The sequence below is a fragment of the Salminus brasiliensis genome, chromosome 6 (genome assembly GCF_030463535.1).
Source record: "Salminus brasiliensis chromosome 6, fSalBra1.hap2, whole genome shotgun sequence".
Taxonomy (NCBI): Eukaryota; Metazoa; Chordata; class Actinopteri; order Characiformes; family Bryconidae; genus Salminus; species Salminus brasiliensis.
In genome coordinates this window covers 14,164,012-14,187,718 of record NC_132883.1, presented here as the reverse complement: position 1 = coordinate 14,187,718, position 23,707 = coordinate 14,164,012, and the positions used below count along the sequence as shown (strand labels likewise).

At 40.0% G+C, this 23,707-nt stretch overlaps 1 protein-coding gene across 1 annotated transcript in view; it reads left to right on the top strand.

Moving 5' to 3' along the window:
• Nucleotides 1–7,250: 7,250 nt before the first annotated feature.
• ampd2b (adenosine monophosphate deaminase 2b) overlaps nucleotides 7,251–23,707 on the top strand; it is a 31,701-nt gene continuing 15,244 nt past the window's right edge. Inside the window, exon 1 of the mRNA XM_072681757.1 lies at nucleotides 7,251–7,538. Coding sequence (XP_072537858.1) covers nucleotides 7,454–7,538 — 85 coding nt within the window. The 5' untranslated portion in view covers nucleotides 7,251–7,453. The remainder of the gene's footprint in view (nucleotides 7,539–23,707) is intronic.

The window sequence follows — 23,707 nt, the reverse complement described above, 5'->3', positions numbered from 1 at the left end:
ATTTCTTCCTCTTCCCCTTCCCTGTCAAACTCCAGAAGGTCAGAAATTTTGCCGGCTTCCCCTGCGCTCGGCGATATGGATTTGATTAGGTGGGCTCCTGATCTCCTGGCCGAGGGAGGGTTGTGCGAAGTGTCCGTAAACCTGCTTTAGGTAAGGCTGACTCTCCTCAAGGATGAACAATCAGATGGAGAGTGCTGAAACGCCAAAAGCGAACTGCAGGTCTATCCTCTAATTCCTCCCTGTCAAGCCTAATGCCTTAGTTTGGGATTGGGGAGGGTTTTACCAATCTTCCTGTGTGAACCAGCCAATCCAATTAGCTTGGCTAACGAGGGCATGTGTGAAGGTTTTAAAATAAGAAAAACCAGGGTGCCTTGTATCAGTGATACTTACTGGGCCCGTGCACGTCTGACATGTTAGATGGCTGGTGTTTGGTTTTGTAGGCCATAGAAAGATGACTGCGGAAAGATGGCTTTTCATCTATCACTGGACATATGCACAGAGCTCTGAATCCAATTATGTCAGATCTACACTTTCGTCAGACACAACCCTGACTTCCTAAGGTCATGCAAGTGCATTGCCACGATGTTCTCTTCTTTTGTGTATTATAAGTGTGGGTTTCTGAAGTTGAGAAGAAGAAAGCTTTGACCTTAATTAACAGATTTGCTTGACCAATATGGTGGCAAAGAGGTAAAGACGATTATGCCTTACTTCCCACTTTAGAAGAAAGACAGCAATAAATACAGAGACTCCTCAGAGATATACCTCACTGTAGATTTGTGCCATAATAAGTGCTGTTCTATTAATCAATTAACAAAAACGTGATTACCTCAATTAGAAAACCACAGCCGTTTGGCTTCAGAAAGGGATCAAGGTAAAGGGATGAAAGGTATGTTGTGTGTGAGGGAGGTTATGAGCCCCACCACCACCACCACTACCCCCTTTAAATATATACACTTCCTGCAAGGCATTAGATTCATGTGTTATGTAACCTTGTAAATTGAAGGTAAATGGATAAGGGCCTGGAGGTTAGTGGGTTTTCTCTCACTGACAGGATTACAGTACCTAGACCAACATTTAGAGGCTGACCTGGCTATTGGTTGAAAGTGAAGTTATTTATAGCAAGAGGCTTCTTGCATCTTACTGAAATTGTTTATAAAAGCTGTTATAGAGCACTTAAGGAAATTGTTCAGTTACAAAATCATTGACAAGTCAAGAAGTCACAGAAAAATCCTACTACAACTGTAAGCTTTTCTGGAAGTGATCTAAGTATGTTGAGAACAGAGTGTGGTCATGAACTACATCCATATATATATATATATATATATATATATATATATATATATATATATATTGTGTGACACCTCTTAATCATCAAACTCACTTGATCAAGAGGTGCGTGATTCATTCAGTCCCATTGCCGCAGGTGCATAAAATCAAGCTCTTTGCCAAACATCAGTGCAAGAGTCATTCTAAAGAGCTCACTGAATTCCAGCCTGGTATTGTAATAAAGGTGAAAAACATGGTTGGGTGAGTCTGGTGTGAAAGAACTTTGGGACTGGAGCATCTTTGGGATGAACTACAATGAAGATTGCAAGCCAGGCTCCGTCATCCAACATCAGTTTCCGACCTCACAAGTGCTCTTTTGGATGAATCGGCAAAAATTCCCACAGACACTCCCCAAAATGCTCCATTAATATATATTTCGGGCCCCTGTCTGTCACAAGGTCTTAGAATACCAAAAAAAAAATAGTCTTCATAATAATTAGTGAATATTTCATTGTGGCTATATGTAGATAACTCATTGTTTCTAATAATCTAATAATACTTTAATGATATCTAACAAAATAGTAATAAACTAAAACCAAAAACTTACATATTTATTTAGTTTTAGATATTTGATGAAAACCCTAAAACATTAGTTTTAAAACATTAGTTTTGAAACCTTCTTGAAGTGAGAATGAGCAATCCCAATATTAAAAAACTTTATTTTTAAATAAACAGAAGTGCCTTTAAACCACTTAAACCACTTTCAATCAATATTGTTGCTTGTAAGATGATCAATTTCTCAAAATATTGTGTTCAACAGCCTTATAAAGATGAAGATGAAGAGACTGGTCGTCTCATTCAACATGGGATATTGATATAATCCTTCAAAACCTCTGCAAAGTGTGCAGGGAGGTAAAGCTCTGATTGGAGAGTCTCTAAAGTGATTGTCATCTGAGGCCAAAAGAAAGAAGAGCAGACACTGACCACATGCAGAGAGTAGAAGAGCAAATTAACTCAGGTTACAGATTCCCTTTATCTACATCAATTACGACAGCCGTAGCTGTCGAGATACCCTTCCCTCTGTAGTTCAGAGTCACCTCCCCTCCTCCCGTGGGTGGCGACTTGCTCCGAGAGCGAGATTTAAAGCCACGTCACTTTCTGTAAGCAGATAGTCTTATTGCTTGTGACAGCTTGCAGGAGACTCAAATCCCTAAATGCTCCGGAGAGGAATATAGCAAACGAACCATGGTCTCCTTCTCTCCCTCACAGCCAATCTTGTTAAGGTTTCTCTGTCCCAGCCCCGCCTCTTGCACCACACCGCAGCTGCTGAGCTGTTGACGAGATTATCTGCCGAGTCCCATATAGAGGAAGGAAGAGCCAAAGAGGCTAATTATGATGGCAGATGGTTCTTTGCTTCCCTTCCTTGCATTAGATCAGAATATAGGCAAGACGCTGGAGCTCGGAGAACCGGAGAAAGGGAGGTTGCAGGACGTAAATATTGGACAATCTGTGTAACAGTTCAGCTCCAGAACATTGCACTATTTTAGATCAGCTGAGATCCAGGACTTTCTAGAAGTGTGTTTGCTCTCTTAGATGCTAGGCAGGTGAAGGATGGCCTATAGTGCTTCTCTGAAGCTGCATTTCCAATGATGCTTAATAAAGAAACCAGGGTCCGGATTCACAAAAGTGTCTTACGAAAGAATTCTTATGATAATTTGTTCGATAAGTTGTAATTCCTAAGAGGTTTTAGTTATTTCTTGTCACTTAAGGAAATTTTACTTAGGACCAACAGGTACTTTCTTAAACTTATGATAGCCTCAGACTTGTGTCATAGGATTTAACTGAATACTGGAAAATTGTATTGTTCGTAAACTTTAAATTGCAGCAAAAAGACGATGTTAAAAAGGATATAAAATAAGAAAACGGTACCAAGTGTCTTAAGAAAAAAGCAACAACTCTATATTAGAATATATATTATATATATATATATATATATATATATGTATCATATGTTATAGTAATATATTGTTATATATTACTATATATTAAACTATAGAATATTTGAGAATTTCTTTAGATTTTTTGAGAATTGCATTTAAGAACAATCATATGAACAGTTGTTTACAAACTACCTGCTGAAACTCTAAACAGGGTTAGGTGTAGGATTTAGTTTTTTTAATGTAGAAGTTAAGGTGACAAGAAGTTTTAGAGTTTGGTATAATAGAACCCATTATATTTCATTTACAGTTCTGCTACATTTACTAGATATTTAGGTGAATGTGAGTTAATGTTAGTTAAAGATCTGATCATCCACACAGCATCTACAGAAGAGCAATAAAATATCCAGAAATTGAAAATGCTTGGATTTTGTTGTATTGAAGTATTATTATGGATTTGTACTTTAATCAAACATTGAGAAAATACTCAAATATTAATGTAATATCCAAAAGAAATGTTTCTCACAGATAATTTGCACTTCCTTTTTATTTGCACAAATTTCAAAGGCCATGTTTATCTTATTTCTCATGCACATTTTAATTACTTACATTACATGTCCAGTCTAAGTGGTAGAAAGTCTAGCAGAAAGTCTTCCCTGGGCAGTAGAGACAGCTACTGCAACAAAAGCAGAATAAACTCTGTTTTAATCCCCTTGATTTCAGAAGAAACAGCAGGGGGGATGGGCAGGTGTCCCAAAACCTTTTTTTTTCCATCTAGTGCATTTTTTCATTTTTAAAAGTTTATTTTAAACTAAATGTAACTTTTTAAAAAATTCTTAAGTGTAGAACTGAATAATGCTACTGTTACAGCTATGCTACTGTATCGCCATCCATTAGTCAACACACCACACCTCACACAGAATGTGCTTTTAATACTGGAGTACGTTTTAATACGTTAACGTAAGAGTTTCTCTGAAGTAAAAATATGATCATGAAGATGAATATGAATATGTTAGTCCCTCTTTTCTGTTTGTCCATGGGTGGAACAAAAATATACCTTGTTACTATACCATAACTTTTTTTTGCTTTACTCAAGTATTAAGTATGAAATACTTGTACTACTTGTACTGTGGATACTCAAGTAAAGTACTCAAGTATTCAAATAAAGTAATTGAGTAAAGTACAAGTATTCAGTTGAAATAATACTCTGTTAATGTACAAATCTTTCACAATAATTCTTAGGTACAGTAGTGAAGTACAATTACTGTATGTAATTACAGCACATAGTAGATAAGTAGAACCGTTTTCATGCATTTGAATGTATTGTTTTTATTTAATAATTTGTCCAAATTGATGTCACTGTAAAATGATTATGGTCACAACCATGCCACTTGATCTTTGTACCAAGGATTAGTACCACACCACACACCACCACATCACACACCACCACATCACACACCACCACATCACACACCAAACTAAGAAAAATCTTCAATTTGTTTGCACATTTACTTTTTAAAATGATTTTATTTTATTATTAATATGTTCACTTGTACTTTACCCGAGTGTGTCCACAAACGGCCTTTAAAAAGTTTTTAAAAAACAGCTTTTAAAAAAAATAACTTAACACAGAACATCCTGAACTCCACAGATTCATTATTGAAGAACACATTCACTTTTATTATAGATGTCTCTGACTGTACAATGTTTCATAAGAAATCATTTTTATACCTCAAAAATATTTCAATAGTTTAGTGTTATCATTTAATGACTGTGCACCTCAGAAGTGAAATACAGTAGACCTCGCTAACCAGCAGAAGCTGCCCTAATTAACGCCATAACTTTGAATGGGATATGAGCAGATTCATTAAAGCCATTGATTATGCAGATTTATAAGCGGTCTCAAGCCTCTCTCCCTCTCTCTCTCTCTCTCTCACACACACACACACACACACACACACACTGCCTTTCTCTCTCTAAATTTCTTTCTCTTTCTACCTTCCACAAGAGGGAGCCACATCGTCAGCAGCACTGCCTACCTCTTATATCAACCCAAATGTGCTCCTCGGTGTGTGAACCTTGGGAGGAAGGTGTCTGTAACTGATAGCGTCACTGTTTGAACAATGTCTTGTTTCCATGTACATTTACACTACACTTCATATTATCATATATCTTCATACATCTTCTGCTCATTTAAGACATTTAAAGGTTTCTCAGCTCATGGCATGAAGTCAAAGAAAGCAAGTGTCATCCCAGCTATCAGAAGAACTGTAAGTGCCTGGTTGTCTTCACAATGCCTGGCGAGCCGCATTCCCCCTCTGGTTCCTGGGGTTGAATGCTAATTCTCATGCTCTCAGCACGAGCATGTTTTTTTTTTTTTTTTTTTTTTTTCAGCCAGTCACTGTTACTGCCACTGGCTGTCCAATCAGACAGTAGTGAGAATAATGCTTTTGTTCAGCCCTCTAGCTGAAAACAACCGGAGAGATTCTATATGTGCTGGCATCTGCATGTCTCTGATCCCCCGAACAAGCTCAAAAAGACCTGGTTGTCAGTGTTCTTCTAGTCATGTCAAAATCCAACCAGCCAATGCAATATCACTACTGGAATAAAACAGAGCAGCTTTTTGATGTGTAAACCAAATGTGCTACACTTACTTCCATTCATAGTTAAAATGCTGAAGAGATTGCAGCAAGGTTATTAGGCAGGGTTTAACTTTGCCCCCACTCGCTTCCCTAGATTTGGCTTTTTCACCAAGTCCTACTCATGAAAAAAGAAGTCAGTACTTTCCTTCCTGATGTGTGTTTAGCTCCAGTTTGATGGTCAGCTGAGGTAGTCCGGTTTGTTTTTGAGGGAACTGGTGATGGACAGAGGAGATTGACTAGTTGACAGGTTGACTAGTGTTAGCTTTTAACCTAGTGTGGATCCTTATTTGCTCCCCTTATCATGGGCTGAGCTTAAGCTCCCCTTTTGCTGCCACGATCACAAGCCTAGTTCACAAAGCAACCTATATTCCCTTAATTGGCTGGAGTCTGGAGGTGATCTGCTGCTCTCCGGTATCAACGACAGCATATCTCCCCAAAGACACCATTGTGTTTTACCATTTCACCAACTTTAACAAGGGCTTCCACTGGTGGACTGGGTTTAATATGTTGTAAATCTGTTCCCGAAAGAGCTGTGGCTAACTGTTGTGGGCAATGTAACAGGCTCATTTAGCTGTGCTTGCTTTTGTCTACACATTTTTTTCTAAACCTAGAGTGGATTTTCATTTGCTCCCCTGGCGTTTGCCTTATCGTGGGCTGAGCTTAAGCTCCCCTTCTGTTGACACTTGCACACAAGCCTAGTTCACAAAGCAACCTATATTCCCATAACTAGTGAAGTCTGGAGGTGATCTGCTGCTCTCCAGTCTCCATATCCTCCTGACACCATATCCTGGTAAAACACAGACACCATTGTGTTTTACCATTTGCTAGAAGGTAGGTACGTATTTATCAGGTGAAAGCTTTGAAGATGGTTCATGAAAATCTTCTCCTTCTTATGTAATCTATGCATATGCTAAAAGTCTAGGAATACACTCAGCCATGGCTGTCTGCCTGTGTACAAAACCAGCCAGTCTGGCAGACTAGTTGCAGTTCTTGTCGGTTGCAAACTGAGACCATCTCTTCTAGGCCTGACTAATTTGTGCGGTCAGCTCTGTGCCAGCGTCCTGTCTCCTGAGCTCTCGCTGTGAGGAAAATGTTCAGTGTCACGTCTTCTCTCGCGTCACCGCGCTGTCGCTGGTGTCACCAAGAGTGCTGCTGTCAACCGTGGCACTTTCGTGCAACACTCTCATGTACCTACTGCTCAAAAGCTAGTGCGCCCACTACTACCCACTAATACCATCAGCAGCGTTCTAATTCAGGGAGGTTTGTATAACCTGATTCAGTGGTTGCCAAGGAAACAGGGGAGTGACAGCATGCCTGCAGCGTGCGCCAGCCTTTGAGTGGGTAAAGAGAGGCGGGGGAGGAGCCAATGCCCCTCCACAACCCTAGAATGGGGGGACTCTCTCATTGTGGAACACCCCCCTCCACCCCCTTACTGCATTGAAATCCCCTGCAGACTCTCTCTCTCTTATTCTCTCTGTCTCTTACTCTACCTCTCTCTCTCTCTCTCTCTCTCTCTCTCTCTGCTTCCTTCCATCCCTCTCCCACTGAGGATTCCTCTGTGCCTGCTGACCAACATCTCGGCATTCTCCGTACAAACACAGGGCAGCAATGTCGTCGAAACTGCCCCCAGGTAAACAGAAACCCACGTCCCCCTTCAGAAAGAGGGGCAGCCTGCAGTACACCGCCAGTGCAGGTAAGATTGACGGCTGACCGTTTGTATATAGAGGGGTTTATTGGCATTGCTTGTGGCACTGCTGCATGGCTTTCTGGACATGCATTTCATATAGGAGGCATGAATGAATGGAAACAGCTTCTAAATACAAAACTGAGTTTCATTTTGGCACATCAGGATGTAGAGTAAGTAAGCGTGGAAAGGTGCTGTGTGCTGAGAAACCCACAGCAGGCCCTGTCTATGTAGTTATGTAGCATTACAGAGAGCAGACCTGTTGATTAGGGGGGAAAATAGGCAATACTGAGAGCAAATTGACATCTGGCCCCATTAGTGCACGTTCCCTGCACTGTATCTGCAGAGGGGACGGGCAACATAATCAAGTAAACATGCAAGCAAGTCAGACGCATACCTCAGTATGTTGTAAATCTTTTCCCGAGAGAGCTGTGGCTAATTGTTGCACATGGTGGGCAGCCCCCGGTGGTAATGTAACAGGATTTGACTGTGCCTGTTTTTATCTGCACCTTTTCTGGTGGTGATGTGTTTTACACAAAATCACGATGTCGACCTCTCTGAGCACACTGTCTTGGTTAATGTAATTGCTGGAACCACAGGTTTATCACACATGATATACTTGTAGGGTCCTCAGATTGCCATTGATAACACAGTGTAAAGCCTTACCTGGTGGAGTAAACCTTATATTTGGCAGTTTTTTACACACACAAACCACAGAACCTTTTCAGTTTTGTCAGCTTTTTACAATGTGTCAGAATGTCATGATAAATGGACCAATAGAAATCCAAAAAATGTTACACTTTGACTTCCATTCAAAGCTAAGAAGGTTTTTTCCTCCCCTGTAAAGTTGCCATTTTTGGAGATATGTGACTGCACCACTATAAAGCTTAATCTCATCAAGTGAGCATTAAATAAGGTTTACACAACATGACAACATCCCCTCCCTAAAAGAGAAGAGTGATGACTGCAGTTGTTCTGTCTTTAAAGCTTCTTACACCAGTTAGGTATCAAATATCCAAAGATTTACCAGATTACAAGCATACAAGCCTGTGCCCACAATGCAGTAACTATTGCCCTTGCTCTAAAAAAACTAGAGATGTGCTATGAGAGTCATTCTCCTCCCTGATTAAGGATTATAAACACTGGTCTGGCCGCATTCGCATTCGTGAGCGATGCTGTCTGCAGTCCCCAGGCGTGAATTATCTGAACACGCCGCAGTGCTGGTGAAGAGGTGGAGTGATTATCTAAGCCATGATGAAACGGAAGGCGGCTGCGTTTTGTACTTGAGGAAAGTCTAAAGCCGCTGATTCGAAAGGTTCAGCTCCATAACTGATTAGGAGTGGTGGGGATGCTGAGCAAATTGCCTTTCTTTGGCATTAGAGAAAATGAAACTGCTGAACTGTAACTCTGCAGGCCATTCTGCGAGAGAACAAGACAAAGGTTCTCATCAAAGACTTCCTCAAATATAATAAACAAAGAAACATAGATGCTAATTCTTACTGCAACTGTTTAGAGATACTAAATAAATCAACGCCCACTGGACAATCAACAATGAGGAGCTGATTACTGCGTAGGAGGTTCCTCCCGAGTGTGTGATTACAGCACAGCAAGCCTGACAGCTTAATGGCCCCGCAACTGTCTACAGACCAAAGGCAAAGTGAATCACAGGGCTAAAAAGAGGAACAAGGTGGACAAAATGGTTCCTTTCAGTAGACACCAATCTGCTGCTGCGCTGTGCTGTCCAAGTGCACCCCCCCCCCCCCCCCCCACACACACACAGCTACGAATTTAATACTTGCATTTGACTGTTAAAGCTGTTTATTTGAAATTAGTTGTCCAGCAGACACCTCAGGTGTAGTCAAGATACATAACATGGACAAAAGTATTAGGACACCTGCTCATTCTGCTTGTTTCCTCCTGAAATCAAGGGTATTTGAAAATAAAAAAGAGTTTATCCTGCTTTTGTTGGAGTAACTGTCTCTACCTTCCAGGGAGGTGGGATTTCTACTGAATTTTGGAGAATTTAATTGCATTTATCGCCCCATCCCCAACTCCCCAACTCATCCCAAAAGTATTGAATGAAGCATTATCATTCCAGACAGCAGAGTTCCACTGCTCCACAGCTCAATGTTGATGGGGCTTTGTAAACTCTAGACCATGCCTACATTAATATTATGCTTCCATCAAATGTCTGCAAGTAGACTTTGATTGCACTTTCAAAATATATAATTTATATATTAAAAAAAAAATAAATAAATAAAAAATAAATAAATAAATATATATATATATATATATACATTTAATAAATAAATTACTATGAAGTATACCTTTAGTTAAATTCAATTTAATTTCATATACTACTTAAATACTTTTTTTCTTAAATAGATGTTTGTACATTTTTGCAAAGTGTAATAAAAACAGATACTACTGTAATTCACTTAAAGCACAAATGTCACATAAATATAAAAATGTAAATATACTGTAATCCCAAAAGTTGTTTCTGGTTTAAGTTGGGTGAACATTTGTGATCATTTGTACAGATCTTTTGAGTTAAATGTTAAATCAACTTGTAATAGTAAAGTTTATTCAGTTGCCATTAGTAAACGGACAGTAATTGGGTCATGCAAGCTTAAAAACAGCACACACACAAATAATAAACTGCCCTGATGTTGGATTTAATCATTTCTTTCATAACAATGTTTATCAAGAAGTCCAGTAACTGAGTCAGCTGTGCTGGGACAGTAATATACAGTAGGGTTTGGGTGTAGAATACAACCTATTTAAGTAAAACTCACAGCTTTCCCATTGGCTCCTGGCACAACTTATTTGCATATAGGCTGTGTCTTTCCCTCTTCACTCACCATCAGTGTGAAGCTACTCGCCCCAAGCTACCTTCCCCTATATTTTCTCTTTGAATCTATCTACTGTTGTAGGTGCCTTGCCTTAGTGTTGAAGGCTGTAATAGCAACTGTGGTTGCATGTTGGCTGAATGCTGAACGGATCACTCATGCACTAAAGCAGAATTATGCCATCAGTGTTAAAAAAGATGCTAATCTTAAATAAACTTGAAGTGACAAGAGTGTCTTAATGATATTATATGTATATTTTAGCATGTTTCTGATACTCTATTATACTTAATAACGCAGCCTTAAATTTTCACTTTAAGTTTACAGTATGTAAAATATGGATTTAAATACATATTCTGTGGTATGTTTAAATTCTACTTTATGTAAAATAGTTCCATGTTAGCACAGTTAAGAACACGTAACACAAAGTTAGGCTTTTGTTCTATTTTTGTACAGTTTTGTACACTTTTTAGGTGCATTAATTATTAGTGTGGCTACAAGTACGCTTTAGTGCACTTTAGCAGAATAGAGATATAGAGAGAGATTTCCTTTAATGTCACTTTTGTAAAACCTCAACAATGCTATCATAGGTATTAGGTGGACCAACTGTAACTAATCAATAGCTTGTCCCTGTCCAACAAACAGTGTCGTAATCAACTTCCCTGTAGCTCTGATGTAGCTTATTTATTATATGGACATTCAAACATTCCACTCCCTCAATCAAAGTAACTCAAATAATAAACAATTCAGTAATTAATTTCCTAAGCCAGTGTGGCCTACAGCCTGAACTTTGCCTTTTATTCTCTACGCAGGATAGTGAACCACAGAAGGCTTTGGTTATGGTCCTTCAGCTTTACAATCCTAACCTGTTGTTTGTAGGACTGGATGTGATACTTCCTCTCTTATAACCACAAATCTCATTACAGTGCTTTAATGTGAGACCAGCCAGCTACCGCTTTTTGTGGCTGCTAAGATCAGAGCTTTGGCGTGAACATCAGATCCTAGAACTTTAGGAGAGCCAGTGGACATATCATCCAGTCTCCATGTATAACAGTTCAATGATTTTTCATTTATTGCTGACCTTTAGACTTTGACCCCTGTGGGAATGACTGAGCAGGCTCCTCCTCTGTCGGTTCTGCCGCAGTGCTGGAGGAGTGGACTTTTTAAAGGCTGTCTCTGGGTCTCTTTCTCGCAATCTCCCGGGAGATTTCATAACGGTTCTGCTTCAAAGGTTGGCCTCTCATCATAGTATCTAGCAGTTCACATTCTCCTGTGCAAACTAAACCCCTTGGCGATCCACACAAGGTAGGAACCTAATAAAGAACCATCATTTATTGTGTATAGATAAGAACTCTTTTTTTGGTGACACTTTAATTAGGTGGTCAACAGCAGATGCTTTGCAGATACCCACCTTGTCTTTAACTGACATTTCTAAATTTTCTAAATTTGTACTGCATAAAGCCGTGCTTTTCTCTAATCCTAAACACAACAAAATAAAATGTGAAAATTCTTATTGTTGGGATCTGGTGGGTTTCTCATAGAGGAACTGGTTCTATAAGATCTCAATGAACTGGACTTTGCTTGTGTGGATAAGATATATGTTGATATCCACTAGGTGGGGTTATAGACAGGCTGGAAACACTGACACTGTGTAAACTGTGCATTATAAGAGCCATTGCCTTAAACAGGGAATTATGCTGCTAGTTCAAGTTTAATTTTGTTATTTTTTATTTCATTTTTTTTAAACTATATACTAGATATATTGTATGTGAACATCTAGGTAGCAGTTCCTCACAACATGCTATTAACTTTGCAACTAAAGTGAAGTAATAAAATTAGGTGGAAAAGTATAAATAATCTGAAAAAGGCTTGGAAAAAGACTTTTGGATGGATGTTCCTCAGCCACAGTGGGTGTGGATCCACATTAATTTGGTGAAATCCCAAAGAACACTAAATTGACAAAAGTTTCAGGACACCTACTCTTCAACTGTCTCTACTGTCCAGACTTTGGAGCAGCTAGAGTGGTAGTGAGGTAAGAATGCTGGATGATCACCACCCCACCTCGTCCCCAACTCCACAACTCATCCTAAAAGTACTGGATGGAGGACCATCGTTCCATAGAACACAGTTCAATCATAAGGCATTCATAAGTTAAAGTAGCAGAATGCACTCATTACAAGGGGTGTCCACAAACATTTGGACATATTGTTGTTTTTTCCAACCTCTTTTTATTACTTAGGCTGTTTTTGTTTGTTTTACTGTGCCTTTAAGACTGATGTGGGTATGTAAATGACCTCCACTGTGATTGGCTGCACTATATTGCCCTGTATCTTGGCTGAAACACTCCTAATAACTTCGGTGTAAATGAAAGGGGCTAAACGGCAGTGGGCTGAATAGTCTGGGCTTTTTGTAATTCAGTTTTCCAGTGAATTGAAAATGTCCCGTTGTCACAGCTTAGCTTTCATATGGCATGTGTGAAGTGGGCAGTGAATTTGCACTGTTTAATTTCCCAGAAAGATGTGCATTTTTATGAAATGGGACCTTTAACAATCTTATTTACAGTGTAAATGAAACACAGAAAGCTGAGCATTGAAGCAATCAGGCAAAAGTTTTAAAAAACAGATACTTTTATCGTGAGAAAGGCAAAGGCCCTGTACCACAGAGAATGCTCAATCTCCACTACTTTTTTGGACTGTTCAGCATTCAGTGCAGAAGCACGGCCTTCTTAGTAGACCAGGCATCAGCTACAGGTTAACTAGAGCAGATAAAAGTGTTTGCTCTCCAGGGAGATGAGTGCATATTCTATGTCTGCTTGTTGTCTGTATCTGAGCCTGCTTATTTTTGAGATACGAGGGATACAATGCCTATTGTTCTCGCTGATTAGACATCTTCAGATCTTCTGAACAGGAGATGGACTTTCTCTTAAAAGGCCTTCTCTTTGAACTCCTACTAAAAGGTGTGAGCACATCATTATTCATTCATTTACTTATTCATATTATTCATTATTCATTCATACACTATATGGACAAAAGTATAGGGACACTGCTCTTGTTGGAGTAAGCACCTCACCCCATCTCCAACTGCCCAACTCATTCTAAAAGTATTAGATAGAGCACCATCATTCCAGAGAACACTGTTCCACTGCTCCACAACACAATGTTGGTGGGCTTTTTACCCCTCTAGCCCACATCTGGCAATAGGCATGGTCCCAGTAGGTTCATGTTTATCTGCTCCAGAGAGTCCTATTCTATTGGCAGTACTTTTCTACATGGACTAGACAAGCTGTGTGTGTGCATCTGCACATCTGTGTCAGCTTAAAAGCAGCTAAATGCATTTATTAGAAGGGGTGTCCACAAACAGTTGGACACATAGTGTATATAGTGTAAGAGCAGAAATACCTTCTAGGTTACATGGTTACATACAATCCTTCTAAATGACCCCAGAGCCACTGAGAACCCCTGAGCAGTGCAGTCTGGCACAAGTGTAGACTCTCAGCTTTAATGTAAGGAATTGGAAAAAATACTGCATTAACCATTTAACTGGGATTACGCCTGTTTTTACACAGTCCCTCCATTTTCATAGTCTGAAAAGTATTTGGACAATTGACTGATTGGCAGTTTTGTCAAATTAGATTCTGTCAAATGCTGCAACACTGATGATACTTCACAGTACAATTGCACATTTACTCAAACATACTGCAAAACCAACCCAAGTGCTTCTTAAGGCAAAGAAATGGAAAGGCTGAGGAAAGCCTGAGTCACTCACTTGACCTCAACCCAAATAAGCATGCTTTTCACTTACCATAGACAAAACGGAAGGCCGAAGGACCCACATTCAAGCAGCAGCTGAAGGTGGATGCAGTACTGGTCTGGCAAAGCATCTCAAGGGAGGAAACTCAGCATTTAGTGATGCTCATGGGTTCTAGACATCAAGCAAATCCATTGACTCAAAGCTGAAAGTCCACACTTCAATCACATCTAGATTGCTTCATTTCAAATTCACTGTGTTGCACAAAGGCCAAATTACAAAAAGTGTGTCCAAATACTTATGAACCTGACAGCTCAAGAGATTGAAAAAATTGCTTCATTTTTCTCATTGTCAAAACCATTTTGTAGTCAATGGCATTATCACTGACTACAAAATGACATGACTTTGGTTCACACCTCGGTTCAGTACCGCTAAGTTTGTTTCACATAGTGTCGCATAGTCCCCCCTGAGACAGTGTGTACAATCCGTAGTGAGCAAAGCAGTAACATGTAAACAGTATACACAGACTCTTGCATAGGTCATAGTTCAGCCCTCTCAAATAAAAACCCTCTGCTGATTCGAAAGAAGCAGTTGAGTCTATCTCCGGTGCGTCGTTTGCACTCGCCATAGTCAGACGGCAATCAGCTGGAGATAAGCTCAGCATGACATGTTGCTAACTTGCGAACATCTTAAGGATTCTGGGTGGAACTGCTGAAATGTGGTTCCCTATTACGTTCATTAATGCATTCTGCACGCACCGAACTGCAACATCCATATGGTGACAGTCCAGGACAATTACACATACTATTTTACGCCTACATAAGAACGATCTCTTATTAGCATTCATAGCTGAAGCCATTCACCTTTGTTACTACAGTCACATTTACACAGAAGTTGATTTGATCTGATCTAGTGAATTGGGATTGGGGCTGATCCAGGCATTGTTTAATGGATTGAGTATCAGCGATTTTAAACCCAAATCAGTTCCGATTCTTTGTTTGAGCAACATCTGGTGTCTTTAAGGCTTTATTAATGAACATTATTTCCAGATGGCAGCAGTGCGGACGTTCTTAAAAGGTATATAAAAGAGTCTGCAGTGTGGAACTATTTTACAGTGGAACATTAGCGGAAACACGCAGAAACTTTTGTTTTCTTTTGTTTTGAACCAGCTCTGAAGAGCGCACTCAGAATAGAGGTCAGTGCTAATGCAAATACACCCACGCTATGGAAACCCAATCACAGCTTGTTTACCCACTATAAAACAGTTATTAAACATCAGTAATCGACAAACAACCACGGATATCAGTCCAGAGTGTGTTCCACTGCACACATACACACACACACACACACATATGAAAAGTGATCTGACTGCAGTGCTTTAAAGGAACTGGGAGCTGATTGGTCAGAGAGATGAGTCAGACTGGATTATAAGATATGAAACACACTATAAAACAGCCAGTTTAAGAAAGGTCTCTACTAAACTAAACCAATCAGTCCAGAAAGTCTCATTCTAGAAACCGTCACTAGAAATAAAGTGATTTTACTTCAGTATTAATCAGCAGCTCATCTGATCTAAACTGGTATCGGCTGATACTCAGCATTAAGAGACTCGGATCGGATCAGAGGTACAAAATAACCTGATGTGTGTGTGTGTATCAAAACACAACCGCCAGCATTTTCACATGCACTGCAGTCAGCAGAGAATGCATTAAGGAGATGAAGGATGGAGGAGGGGGGACTGAGGCAGCAACAAAGGCCATTCTGACTAAAGATGCTGACCAGCTCCCCCCCTGGCCCGGTGTTCAGGTGGTACAGTCCGGCTGTGTGTCAGGATATTTAAATGAGAAGGGGGACGACAGAGGCTGCCTGAGACAGCTGGCAGGAAGCAGGAAGAGGAGAGAGGGGGGAGTGGAGTGCATCGGTCCCATCAGCTGTGTTTACTGTATGTATGTATGGACGGATGGATGAGGGACACATTCAGTGATGAACGTGTGTATGTGTGTGTGAGGTGAAATGTCTTTTGTTGCAGGTGTCTTTTGTGGTGTGTTGGTTTTAGATTGGATGTCTAATGTGGTATATGGTTCCCTCTCTCGCTATCTCTCTCTCTCCCCCCTCTCTTGCTCTCCCCTCTCCCTCAAGTTACAATGTGTAAAGAGAGAGAAACAGTAGCCTTCCCTGAGCGACTAACGTAGCCCATCTTGGGGTCATTCAGGCCTAAAGGAGATGGCTCCTCTCCAGCAGCCTCTCTCTCTTTCTCCCTCTCTCTGCTTATCCCGCTATGCTCTCTCCCCCTTTTCTGTTTTTCTCTAAGCCCTCAGCTGTGATACTGTCAGCTCATGCTCTTCCCCTGGGAGACAACTAGATGTGTGTGTGTGTGTGTGTGTGTGTGAGAGAGAGAGAGAGAGAGAGAGAGAGAGACAGAGGGAGTACTTCATAGTAATGTGTATAGATTGTCCACAGCATTGCTCTTTCTATTCTGTGAAGTGAAGTAGAGTTATGTGTGTATTAAAAGGCAATCAGTTGATCATGTGTGACAGCAGAGTAGAGAGCACTAACAAAGAATGACAATGAGGGGAAAGTGATAAAGTGCTATCTTGTGTGTGTGTGTGTGTGGTTTCAGATAAGAAAATAATAGATTTTATAGCACTTGCCAGATGTACAGTCCCAGATGTGTTGAGCGATTGTGAAGTATTTAATTATGTTCACAGCTTGCCCATAAAATGTTTGCATTTCGGGAACTGCAATGCTTCCTCTATTCAGGGAAGCAGAACCAGGGTTTAAGTTGGAGGTGCTGAAACTTTAAGCATTATGCACAATGTATGCAAAATTATAGGCCTTCTTTTCATTCAGATTAATGTGTTGGATAATTTGTATAAAAGCCTTCATGATGTGCGAAAATGTTAGAAGAGATGATGATATACACTCAAAAAAAAATAATGTAATCGTGGACAGTGGTTACACACAGCTAAATTGTGTCTTTTCAACATGAAAATATCTTTTTGGAACTACACAAAACCCTTGTGTAACAAAAACACAACTACATTTGGCCAGTACTAAAATAAAATATAAAAATATATATAAAATAAACTCCCTGCCCACATATACACTATTAGTTTTACTTGTTTTTAGCCAAGTTATATCATAGACATAATATTCACAATGACATGTCTCCATCTTCACAAATGGTGATGGCATGATTCCACATAAGTGCATACAGCCCACCTCGATAGCAAAGAAAGTAGTAACTAGCTCTTACAGCCGTCAACATTGAGGCCAAACAAGTACAACATATTGTACTAGATTACAACTTAATGCATAAGGGAAGGTAGCCTTGGGGGAATTACTACACTCTGGCTGTAAGTAAGAGGGGAAAGACACACCCAGTATGCAAATAGGAAAGGTGTGTGTTTTACTCATCAAGGTTGTACAGTCCAAACATAAGGCATGTGAATTTATCATCAGGCTCTGGAAAGGCACTCTCAAGCTCCAAACCACCAAAGGCCACTGAAATTAATGGCGGGCATGGCCAGTCAAAATGCACCTTGTGTGTGGAAGTTCATGCACATATATGCTCATGTAATATATTCAGGTTAGCAATACTTATCTTAGGTATTAAATTTATATAAATATGTATATTTATAATTATAATTATAATTTTTATTTTTTAAACATACACATAGCTGCTTTAGTGAAAAGCTTTGAAACCCCTCTGGTCCAATAAATGTTTAAGGTCTAGAAGGTAGAAAGGTTATTAGCCAAGAGTTTCTCAGTCATTGTAGGCTGCAAAGTAATCAGCTACTTTCGGGGTAAGGTAAAAACAAAAAAATATATCATTTGTTTAAGGATTTATTAACACCTACTTGTACCTACTAACTATTTTATATAAACCTACAAAATCTGATCACCAAAGCTTGCTGGTCTATTTGAGTAATAATGTCACTACAATGCAAAGCAGTGATAGCTCACATGCAGCTAAATTCTCAGTTCGACCCGGTAGCAACCTGGTAATTCAGAGGATCCAGTGACATTCAGAGGAAAAATGTACATCCATCAAAACGTATCGGCTTTGGATTTTCTTTGTTCACCACAGGGCACCTTCTCATGTCGTCCCTGCCTACACATTCATCACAAGCTGTCTGCATCCTCCTGGGCTGAGCTAAGCCATAGGGCAGGTGCAGGGGGCAGTTTTTTTCCACAATGACACCTTTGGGGGGTTTGTTTGTGTTTTATGGTGAAACAGAGAAGCCAATTGTCATCCTATGCTGATGATAAATTGGAGTGCAAGGAATCAATGAGACACTTTTAGCAACCAAAGTCACCTGTGGCCTTCAGTAACATTCTCTGAGGTCAGACAGCCTGGAACATCAGTAAACACATCAAAGCCGGATGGTAAGCCACTGTGTATGTGGCCGTATGAAATGGTGCCCTTTATAAACCTGATTACTTGTGTTTTGATAGTTTTGTTCAGAACATTGCATAAACAATATGTTTGAACTGGGAAATTCTTAATCAGAGGACCATTGATGTTTTCTTGACCCGAGCAGAAATAGGGTGTAGGCCTTGTGGTCTTATTATAGGAAGGATTTGAGGACCACAGGCTATAGGCCCTATTTTTGTTCTCACAGAGAAGGCACTGAAATCCTATAGTTAAGCACCCTCATCATCAGGTCTGGAAATAGGGCCTAGGGTCATCATCCTTGTTGCAGCATTTGAGTAATATCTTTTTTCCATTATGTGGGAGAATACACAGTGCAACACTGTGACTAAGTGACTGCGGCACTGCAATGATGCACAGACTTATTCAGAATGACGGTACACTACCAACGCCCTGTTACCCTCAGGATGCCATTGTGGGGTTTATAGTGTAAGCGCTGATCCAGAGCCTGTTTGAAACTAGAGTCTGTCTAGACAGGGGAAGAATCTGATCACAGCTTCTACACTGAATCAAGGCTTGACCTGGGTTTCCTAACCCTTAAAAAAGAAGTAGGTCTAAGTTGTAGAACCGGGGCAGTGTGTGTGTGTGTGTGTGTGTGTGTGTGTGTGTGTGTGTGTGTGAGAGAGAGAGAGAGAGAGAGGGTAAGAGGAGTTAAATATATCTGAACTCATGCAATATCCATACATAAACATTTACTTATGAACCAAAGCTAATAAATAGCCTTGATTGCTAAATCAACTAACTAATTAAAAAGTCGGGCAAAGGTAAACTGATCGTGTTTATTTACACTCATATTATTTTTGGATGTAGCCAATCGGCTGTGGTGGGAAGCAGTTTGACTAATGATTGCATGTAGATGTGAGTAGACCAATAGTGGCAGTAAGAAGCGGGACTTGTATTAAAAGGTGTAAAAGTCTGTAGAAGCAAATGCAGACGGGAAATTAACGCGAATATCCAAACAATTTCTTTTCACATCCAAAAAAAGAGGGAAAAGTCCAAGAAAAGAGTCTGATCACCCTATTTATAGGAATTAAACAATTCACATGCCTGCTTCCTATTACCAGAGCTGTGAATAATTCTTACAATAAGATTGAAAAAAAAATTATAATTCCTCTTTAATTTTGCCAAATGCAGTGTTTATGCTAAATGGATTGTTTTAGCTAGGCTATGCTAATTGTGTTTTGAGCAATGAAACATTTTGCTTTTTTTTTTTTTTTTGCTATTATTTGTGAGCTACATTAGGTTCAATTGAAAAGCAAACTTGGTACAGCAAACATGTATTCACTGAGCAACTTACTGGAAAACTGGCTTTTGGGGCAAACTATATCACTTTAATAAATGGGCTGTGAGGAGTTTAGGCTAAGTTCTCTTTCCTGTGCAGAGATTTTCATCCTTAGCTACGACAGTACAATGCTATGTAAGGAGCCAGCCTGATCTTTGACTTCACTCTTAAAACTGTGGACTGCATCTGCTAGCATGGCAAGAGCAGGTCAGCAAGGCTAATGAAACCATAATCTTTCCAAGGGCCTTTGGCATTTGGAGAGTCAGAATAACTTAATTCAGACTGTACAATCTTTATAGGGCTTTTTAAGAGTTTTTGTTTTACAAAGGGCAATGGTTCTATACAGACCCATGGCAATTTAAGAAACCATTTGGATGAATTAATGAATTCTTCGCATTGGTGTGATACCTTTATAGATGGTTCTATACAACATCCAGAAGGTTTCTACTGTTGTTATGAATCCTTTCCTCCTTGGCTTTTTTTTAGATGATGCTCAGGGTTGACTGGACATGCACTGCCTAAACATTTGTATGCTGTTTAAAAAGAAGATGGCCTATGACACTATAGGCCACCATTCTGAACTTCTTCTTTTAACCTGAGCTGGAGTAACTCCATTTTTGTGGTCCCCATTGTTCATGTTTATAGTATGGTGCCAGCTTAGTCACAGTGAGTGAAGTGTGTTTTCATTTCTGGCTTTTGTGTGGTGATCTTGTGTGTGAAAGGGATGGGTGTTGCGTAACCATGGAGGCCATGGCTCCAAATATAGCAGCCATTAAGAGATTAGACATAACCCAGCAGGCTCATCTGTCTGTGGCGTTAGGCTAACCCAGCACTGGCCCACTGCAGCTGGTCCACACACACACACACACACACACACACACACACACACAGACACTAACATATAGCCTACACATACAGACATATTCTTATCTTACTCCCTTCTGCTCCATGTCCCAGGGAGTGATATAATAATATGAGAGCGTACTGAAGTGTAATAATAGGCCTGCGTTAACTAATAACACATTTAGCTTATAGTGGCATATGAAAATGCTAGCGCAGAGAGCAGAATGGGAGGGCAAGATAGTAAGAAAGAGAGAAAGATCGTGAGGGAGAATCTGCGCTCACCTGCTGTGCTCCTGTCTCCTCATGTACTCTGACCACCATCGTCATAATTATCCTCTCCATCTGCCCATAGCGTCAGCCCACTCATTTAACTAGCTAAGCGCTGTCCTCATAACCCCACCGTTAATCACGTTCAATTAAATCAGCGAGCAAAACTGTAGCATTAACATGGAGCCGCCTGACAATGAGTCTGGTCATCAAGCTTTTCTGAAAATCTCAACAACACATTGCTGCAGTAGATTTAATTGAAGCTATTTATATGTTGCTGCGAAACAGCTGTTATGCACTGTAGCTGTACTGTTAGTTAATGTATGCTAATGGACATACATTTTCTGTGATTAACTTGCATAGTGTGTAATTTTGCTGACATAAGTACCCTGTAGTAAAAAAAAAATGTTTCAGCATTAATGCTAAATTATGAAATAGCAGTAAATATATAATAATATAGCAATATGTTCCTCATGATGAATGGAAACTAGCAGTCACCAATTCATGCCATTTGAGGAATGATAATCAGTGACTATTCAACTTGACAGATTTAGCATAACTGACCGAACCATTCCTCTCAATAATGCACCAAATTTGACCAGGGTGCCACTCAAAAAGAGCCAAATTTAGCACTAGCTGCCTGTGATTTGTGTGGTGGATCAAGGGTTAGTGGTTATCTGTTCAGTCAGACATGATATGCCCCTAACCCTGTAAAATCTAGGCTTATTATTCTGTTATTAATAAACTTTGTACTGTGGACATTAAAACTACGTAGTTACATAAGTTATGGAATTCGTTTTTTTTTTGCTAAAAGCTGTAAATGTAAATGCTATAGCTTTGTCTATCAGACAAGTATGAGAGCAAAGAAATGAAATGTGCCCTAAAGGCTTGTCAGCTCAATTGCAAGTATTTAAATTCTCAATGATCCTAAAGATATGACTTTATATTTCAAAGTATCCAACATCACATGTGGGGAAAGAGTCAACAGCTTTAAAAAACTCTAATCAGACTTGTGAGGGTGCTTTAGACTGCATGATCTTCATCAGTGGTGAAGCGATGGCAGCACAAACAGTCCCACAGCAGAAGGCTTTTTTCTTTAAGCGTGTATTTTTCAGGACAGAATGATTACAGATAACATTTGTTATTATGATAAAGCTGTGTCCAACTGTTAACTCAGTGCAATGGGCCAGTCATTCCTGGTAATGCCCTAATTTTGACTGCTTCCACGAATCTCCCAATATTGTCCCACCCACTTCCAACCAAAGAAATACAAACGGGCAAAACTTTCTCCATCTACATGACCAATGCTTATTCATGCCAGGGCCTATTTCCAAAAGCAGATTATATAAATATGCAAATACAAAAACTGTTCAAAAGTGGAGATCTACTTAGTACTGAAGAACTTAACATGTAGCTCCTACTTAACATGTAGGAGGATTTCGGCAAACTGCTAAATTGCACAGCAGTTGCTTGAGATTGTGTTTTACTGTCCTTGTGTCTCTGTAACTGCTCTGATTCACCCTGCTGTAACACCATTATTTGCTACTGACCTTTCTATCTATTGCTCAGTGCAGTGACTGGTTTTGACGATGATAGTCCAAGTAGTTTGCTTTAATCTGGTTGAGCCAGCACTGGCCATGCAGAACCATACAGCAGGATTGCAGAGCAGGATTAACACACACAGATTAAGAATTATACTACTGGATGGTCAACGTATAAAAGTGGGTGGCAAAGTCACAGTTAGAAGAGGATAAGCGTGGCGTATAAAAACTCAGAGCCTTATTGATACCATTTATTATACCACCTTTTCTCTTTTTATTTGTTTTGATACAAGTTTTGAACAATATGTCATGAGAGAAAGCATCCATCTCTTCCAGATGCATTCGGCAACCAAAACCCTCCCAATACAACTGAAACACAGTAACAATGGCCATACAACAGGGAAATTTGCATATTCCGTCTCACACCGTGATCAGATTTTAGTCTGACTAACCAGAGACACATTCGACTGCCAAGTGTAAATGCATGTGGCTAAAATGTTATCAGGGCACAATCCATATAGTAATCACATAAAGTGACCATGTGTATACAGGTCTAAAGACCTTTGTGGATGAGATAAGTTTTACACCGGGAGGTGGAGTAGTGTCATTTCTCTGTGATATATCAGCCATACTCCAGCGCCAGTAAATATTTCAGCACATTTTATCTTCTGTAAAACAAGACATAAAAAGAACCTCCGGATTATATTATTTATACATTTGTTCATAGTGTTCATAAACTGCACAGTGGCAGTAGTGGCTCAGCGGTTAGAGCGCCGGGCTATTTATCGATAGCCCGGCGCTTTAACCGCTGAGCCACCACTGCCACTGTATTGTGGGTTGTGGGTTCGATTCCCGGGCTCGGCAAACTGCCACCGTTGCAAGCGTGGCCCTTTACCCTCTCTGCACCCCGGGCGCTGGAGTTGGCTACCCACTGTGTGTGTACTCACTGCCCCTAGTTCACTAGTGTGTGTGTGTTCACTACCACAGATGGGTTAAATGCAGAGGACACGTTTTGCTGTACATAATACAGTGACAAATACGTGCACCTTACCTTACCTGTACAGATGTCCTGTAGTGAAGTGTCATTACTCCACCTCCTCATGTTAAACTAATCCCATACGAATAGGACTTAAGACAGCATAATTAGCCTCACTTTCTCTGGGTGACCCTCCCTCTCCCCCCTGGTGATGACGAGGACACCTCCCACTTCCAGCATC